This window comes from Diadema antillarum, unplaced genomic scaffold (assembly GCF_040938485.1).
Source record: "Diadema antillarum isolate AM-2024a unplaced genomic scaffold, OU_Dant_1.0 seq00000856_RagTag, whole genome shotgun sequence".
In the NCBI taxonomy this organism is placed as follows: domain Eukaryota; kingdom Metazoa; phylum Echinodermata; class Echinoidea; order Diadematoida; family Diadematidae; genus Diadema; species Diadema antillarum.
In genome coordinates, this window is record NW_027271727.1 from 108840 (window position 1) to 116180 (window position 7341).

The following is a 7341-nucleotide window of genomic DNA, read 5'->3' on the forward strand; positions in this document are numbered from 1 at the left end:
AAGTATCCCATCTTTCTTTTCTAAAAAAACAAACCTCAAAACATACATACTCACATGCACACACACACACACACAAAAGCACACAACAAAAACAACCCACACATGTCTGTCCTTTGCATAACTGTAATGTTGTTTATCTTTACTGAAGATATGAAGGTGGGCAGGGGTTCTAATTTCCATAAAAATTATTGTCCACAATATTTTTATATTTTTCTGTTCAAATCAACGAGGTGTGTCATCTAACGTGTACATGTAAGTGGTACCCTGAAAATGGGTTAAACTAAAAACTTCCACATCTTTAAACAGGGATGCCAGTTAGAATGAAAGAGAAGGCCTGAAATACATCTACATGAAGCTCCTTTGTACACGAAAAAGCCTGAACTTTGAAAATGCCAGGGCCTGAATTCAGGCTTTTGCCTGAAAACTGGCATCCTTGTTTAAAGTTTCATGTGTGATGGAACTTCTAGCCTTACTGTTGAGAGTACGCTATGCCATTTCACATTCAAATTGTGAATAAATTTGAACAAAATAACATGAAAGTCACAACTTGTCGGCAAAGTGAATAATATTATGGTACAAAAATGCATTAGGAAGTCTCATGAAGTAACTGTCTAGATCATGCAATCACACTAACAATACTGTAATGTCAAAAGCATTTCCATGGAAATTCCTCCTTACACTCTCTATAATTATTGCCTCTCTCTCTCTCTCTCTCTTTTCTGGCCCATTTCATTGGACTTCATACCAATAATGATCACTAAAGAATTGAAAATGATATCCTTTTGCCACTTCTGTGATATAAGAATCTTTATTTTCTGGTCACATAGCAGTTTTTGTTTCTTTCAATAACACAGTAAACATTAAAAACATCTGACAAAAAAAGCGCCTGTAAGCTACCAGGACACAGTAGTGAGGGAGCTTCATCCGTTTCTGTTTTCCTGTTTAACTGTCTGCTTGGAAACTAGTCTGAAGTAGGCTGTTATCACTGCACATGGATTGGTAATGCATAGGAATACTCCTCTGCACTCTCAAATCCAGTCGCCCATCATGTCCGCTTAGTCACTTTGATACAATGTCCAGTCATTGATATCTTTCATGACAATACTGATTAATGTCAATGGGCTTAACACTTGAAGTATCCAAAATTTCAGTTTAGATTTACCACAGAATTTATTCTACATAGTGATATTAACATGAGTTTAGCAGCTAAAGGGATTTTCCATCCATAATATATTTTTTTTTTCTCCTATGAACACAGCATAAAGATAATTGGAGAGTGGATGTCTTAATGTAGTACATCAAGCTCTGTCCTTGATTCTGCAAAATGATATCATCTTTGATTTTGTGTTAATCTTTAAAAATCAGGCAATACAACACATACGTAGTGTATGTGCTGTAGGCATGTACAGAGGAGTACATTTTTTGTCAAATATATTAAAGAAATTTGTATATGCACCTGTAAAGGTTGATAAAATCCTGTTTATGATATTGCCTTTAATTCATAGGATAGTAACAGGAATCATGCTGCGCACACCACTGAAGAAATGTAGTGGTGATGCAGTTATAACAGCATAAATTCAGTGCAATGATTATCTCTCTCTTTCTTTTTCAAGCTATTCTTTCATTTCAAAGGACAAGTGATGATTAGGTCTCTTTGAAAAGTAAAAATCGTTGATATTATTTTGTCTGCAGCTCCCTCAGCACCTGTAGGAGTGATGATCCACGGCAGGCAGGCTTTCTGTCAGTTCTATGTAGCTCACAACTCACAGTTCACTTCTTATCAATGATGACAATCAGAAAAACAACATGACATCAGTGATTTCAACTCAAAGGTTCACGGTGGTCAATGGTGTCCATGATCATCCTTTGAGGAAAACATCTTCTCCAGGCCAACAGCTACAACGAAGAGGCCAGCCCCGATGGGGAAACCACGGAAGAGTACCTGCCAAAACGAGAGCCGCTTGAAGCAAGGTTGGTACCGCCAGACCTCATTCCTGTACGTGACAGACAGAAATATGGAGACAAGATACCTCACTTTACTTATCTCAGTAGATATTTGCTGTTCTACCAGAAAGAGTACTGTTGGAGGAACAGATGTGTAATGTGTGAGGCACAAGTGTGAAAGATACAAGTCCCTTCTTAACCCTAACTAGGCCGGGGGGGGGGGGGGGGGGGGGGGGCCCTCCGAGGCCCCCCCCCCCTCGACGTTCCGCGCGATGTATCACAATCGCAAAAAGCTTTCGCCGCGACGTTTCAGGACTTTTTTCTTTCGAGTCTCCCGCACCTTTTGACACCAAATTTCCAATGCCCGGGCGCGTGGTTCCGAAGTTACGCATGTCAGACCCAAAATTGCTCAAAAACGTGAATTCGTGTACAATTTCAATGCAAACTGTGCTTACAGGCAAATTTCATAAAAGCATGATTATTTTGGTGTTTTATTGATTAAAATCAATGAATAACATATTCTCTTGTTCAGAGCGATGTCGCGGACAAATTTCATCGAAAAAACAATGAAAAACTTAAAGTCCACAAAACAACAAAATACATAAGAAATTCAAAAAAACAATAAAATACTTCAGAATTTTTTCTGATGTCACAAGTTTTTTTAAAATACATTTGCTAAGGACACTAAAAAGAATATTTACACAAAAAATGTGCCTGTTTTGAGCTTTATTTTGTGATTTATACCAAATAGTCTGATTTCATGCATCATTATGCATAAATTAGCATAATTTAGCATAAATGATAATTTTTTGAAAAATTAACTTCAAGGTATTATAGATTACATCATAGGCAATGTGTGTGCCAATTTTCGTCACGATCGCGCGGTCGACGGCCGAGATCTGCAAGGGGGGCCTGGGAGGCCCCCCCCCCCCCCCCCGGCTCTATCAACTACCTAAATAGCCCGGCCTAGTTAGGGTTAATAACTACCCTCAGAAAAGTGCATAGCTATGACTCAATGGTCCTTCCCTTGTCTGATCATGCATTATTGTTCATTTCATTAAGTATGCAGAGACTCCAACCCCAAGCACCTTCTGATCTGGAGATTCTCCCGCCCGAAACCCCTACCAAACGGGAGACTCCAAGTTGATGTGTGCGAAGCGCGAAGTTCCTAGGATTCAAGATGTTCTCTGGTGCTATCTAAGGCTTATTTTTTCAATATACGATAGAAATAAGTAAGAAATCCTTTCCACCGGGAGACACAGAGCCAGGGCGGGAGAAATCGAATCTCAAACGGGAGAACGGGAGATTGTGCAAAAATGGGCTTTCGGCGGGAGATCTCCCGTCGAAAACGGGAGAGTTGGAGTCTCTGAGTATGTCATAAAATATTGCTGTATGGACTGAAAGCACTGTTAGTTAGGACTACAGTCTTGGAATTGTTCAACTTCAATGATAGGTAAATTCTTGTGATGGAGTGAAGCCAGGTGACAAGTAAAAACAAACAAACAAACAAATCACAAAACAAGAAACCTTATTCATTCATATTCCACACACTGGACATTGACATTGTAATTGTATGGGCACCAAGCAAGTCAAGTGCAGCTTTTCTAAACAAGAAAAGCACTCTGAGAGCACAGACCTCCACTATCAGCAGCTCATTTCCACATACCACATTCATGTATGATGATACATGCATGCTGAAGATGGCCCAATTTCCCCGTATAGAAGCCTTTTGTTTGTAATAGTTTTTATATCCACGTCAGGCAACATGCATGGTCAAATCTTAAACTGTTAAGTGTTGATAACGAACATAACATTAATCTTAACAAAATGCACATCTAGGTACATTCATAGGCACTAGATGGCGCTGTCGCGGATGTGTCACAAAAGTCAATGCGTAACTCGTTCCCGATTCTGTGTGATCGTTTTGCTATCGGCGTGTTGCTCTGTGAAAGTTGGTCGTATGAATATTCCTTTCACTTTGTGTGAATCGGTTTTCACACTCATGTACGGTGATCTGCTACTGTATCAGTACTGCTGCTTTCTAAAGACAGCAATCCTGTGAGGGAATGCGACCGATATGTCATAGAAACAACAGTGAAATCCGAGGCTAATTTTTACATTTGAATAGATCACATGCGAGTTTTCCGTGAAAAATATCGCATTTAATCAATGAGTGTGTCCAAATTATTTATGTTTTAGTGTTTTTTAACAATCTTGAATGCTTGTACGATTTTTCTTTTACCATGGCATGGTAGCGCAGAGTAGCGCATAGATGCAATGAGTACACAAAGTAGGGCTTGCAGGAACAATTTTCACATGATATCGGTCAGTGAGCAGTCTTCATTTGCGCTCGCGGGAAGAAACCCGAGCGTGCGTCTATGCAGTTATACTGTATGGTACGATAATGTGTTGCGTGAATGGAGGCATGATGGTAAGAGTACTTTCGTTGGCAAAATTTGTTGTGTGTCGATGTCCAAAGCAGTTTCAAATTGTCGTTTCCTTACGATAAATTATAATAAAAATGCACATGACCGCGTTATTCTGGTCCATTCACTGTCAGTATGCGCTAGTATAGTGGCACGGCAAACTGGCAAAGGACGAAGAATTCGGCGGCTCCTGCAACTTACGGCCTTGTGGTGGCCCGCGGCCCCCGGAGTTCAGCGCGGCAAAAGCAGTGGCAACACGAACGGGACACATTTGCCTGCGGCTCGCATTCTCGCAGGGCTGCGCTAGCGAACGAGCTGGTAGCAGAAGATTCGTATTTCAGAGCGCGTAACGGATGCGTAGTAGCCTTTGCTTAGAGATAGCAAGCTATTATCGCGATATCGAATTCTCATGTGACGGCATTTGTATACATATTTTTAGACATATTCAAGGACAGTTTTCTCTCTTTTTATTCCGGATTCCAAACAAATATCCTAAAAAGCAAGCATCACGCATGACATTTGATATATATATCTGAATCCAATGACAGTCCTCTAAATAACGTTAGACAATTTTAAGTTTAGATTTATTTTCCAATGAGAGTGCCTACACATCTATCACACAGCAAAGCCAAAACAAACATCACATTACAGAATTTACAGAGCTACCTAGTCTCACGCATTCTGCGACTCAAGCATTTAGTGTCTGTCTCACGTTCTTACGCATGGCACCCATTTTTCTCCCGCATTTGGCGAAGTCGGCAACTTGAGCCTATAATATGGAGCATACCTCAAAAGATTAAAGTGATAGTTGCAATTGAGGGTATATTTCCCTTACGTCTTTCAAAATAAGTAAAAATTGATCACTTAAGTAAGCACCTGATGGCACCATTAAGGGCTAAAAATTGAAAAAGCTCCCTACCGTGGGAGGCCACAGAGGGAAAAACCCCTCCTAGAGTCCTACACCCTCGCTTGCGCGCACATTCGCGCACGGAAATGCCGAGCGATGCAGAGTCATGAAAATCTCACTCATAAAAATTTTTTGAACTTGGCATCCCTGAACTTACTGATCAGGGGCGGATCCAGGGAGGACCGCAACCGGTGCACGCCCCCCCCCCCCCCTTTATTTTTTGTTCAAACAAAAGAAATAAAAAGGAAAAAATAGGGGGAGGGATGCGTGCGCCCCCCCCCCCTTTAATTTTGTAAACGCGCCCCCTCTTTACGGAATTCCTGGATCCGCCCCTGCTGATAGCTGATAAGACACATCAATGTCATACAGCATGATATTGAACAGAACGCATACAAAGAAGGTCAGGTACGTAGGTCTATCTAGGGACGTGGAGTGTTACATTTTTGTACAAAGACGAAATCCTACACCCTTTCCTACCAATGCATCAAAGTCCTACATCAAAATATACGTGCGGGACTGTGTCATTTCCCTGCGTAGTTATACCCCCTCGATTTGGAATGTGAAATACTTACCTCAACCATGGGTCTTTTAGACCTCTTAAAGCCAGTCGCTCCTGGACAGCTTTCAACTCCGGAACATTTTCTACCTTGTATATACGCCAATCAGGTATTTCAATGCCACCTTTACCCATTTTCGTAAGGTTTTTCGCGACCCTTAAATCTTGTGATGCGACATGGACAAACTGTCTGATCTGAGCCACTTCCAGAGATTGAACGTAGATGGCGCTGTTATTCATTAGCCCCAAATTTGTATTTTTGTGAAACTAAAGTTCTTGTACTAAGATGTTTCATAATAGCATTGTTGAAAATATTTTTGACATAGGCGCACTTCTTGTCTGTCACGACTCACGAACAGCCCAATTATCTAAATTTGTGAGGTGTCGGCACAAGAGAATGATAAATTTTCTTATTTCCCATTTATCTGGGTATATTTAGGAATTTCCAATTCATCACAATTAATATCAATCATTATTTCCTCCAAGTCGGTAAAAACATAACGATGCTGTCTTCAAAATATTAATGCTTGTAATGTTACAAGGCTCATTATTTCTATCTGAAAATAAAAGAGAAGTTGTCATTGAAGTGATCACCATGATGTGTAAATACTAAAATAATAATCACCTCTGAAAGAATTCTGTACCGGCAAGTCTATTATCCAGTCAACCGTCCTTGCCCAAGTAAAAATCCAGAGGTACGGTACTGGAGAAAATCTGACTTGAACCATCAAAATCGACCTACACAATAATTAGAATTAAAAGATGTTTATATCCACCATGAATGGAATTGTTCTTCCCCATAGTAAACACCGGTATTTCGAATTGTGTGACCGAGTTTGCCTTAGGAAAGGTTACCTGTATGGACACATAATCAGTGGACTCCCGTTATAATGAAGCAGTCGTCGGGATCGGCAGTTTTCTTTCGTTCTATCGAAATTTCGTTATAACTGAACAAATAAACAATAAAAGACATAAAAAAATAAAGTTGTGGCCTGAATTTTTATTCCATTGTAAACCAAATTTCGTTATAGGCCTAACTGCAGTGTGTTCATTTTAACGGGAGTGCACTGTATAGTTATGACTTAACACCCAAATATAACACTATCAGGTATATAGTATATCACAAGTTTATTTGAATAGTTTGTTCGCAAAAACCAATAAGTCCATTTTTGAAGATTTTGAAGTACGGTCTCTGTCATAAAGTACAAAATAATACCTTTTAAATGATATATTGGTCACTATATATATATAAAGGTATATTTTTGAAGTTATGTTCAAAAGAAGCAAACATTTTCTTATCATTCTCTTTATTTTTCTCGACCTTTAATCGCAAATATCTCCATTGGGAAAATATGGACTTATCGGTTTTTGCAAACAAACTCTTCATTTCTTGGTTTTTTTTAAAAAAGAAAGCAAATAACCAATAATCAATGATTATATTCATAATTTTGACTGCATTCTATTCCCGATCCTATCCTAAAGTCCCTAATAATAATTCAATGAGTTTG

At 39.5% G+C, this 7341-nt stretch overlaps 1 protein-coding gene across 1 annotated transcript; it reads right to left on the reverse strand.

Annotated features, from left to right (window-relative positions):
- Positions 1 to 1240: 1240 nt before the first annotated feature.
- On the reverse strand, positions 1241 to 6013 carry LOC139740509 (NADH dehydrogenase [ubiquinone] 1 beta subcomplex subunit 3-like). The gene is made up of 2 exons (XM_071651101.1): positions 5850 to 6013; positions 1241 to 1994 (listed from the first exon to the last, which is right to left on the reverse strand). Exons 1-2 carry the CDS (start codon positions 5966 to 5968, stop codon positions 1844 to 1846), a joined length of 270 nt encoding a protein of 89 aa, XP_071507202.1. The 5' UTR covers positions 5969 to 6013; the 3' UTR covers positions 1241 to 1843.
- Positions 6014 to 7341: the final 1328 nt, after the last annotated feature.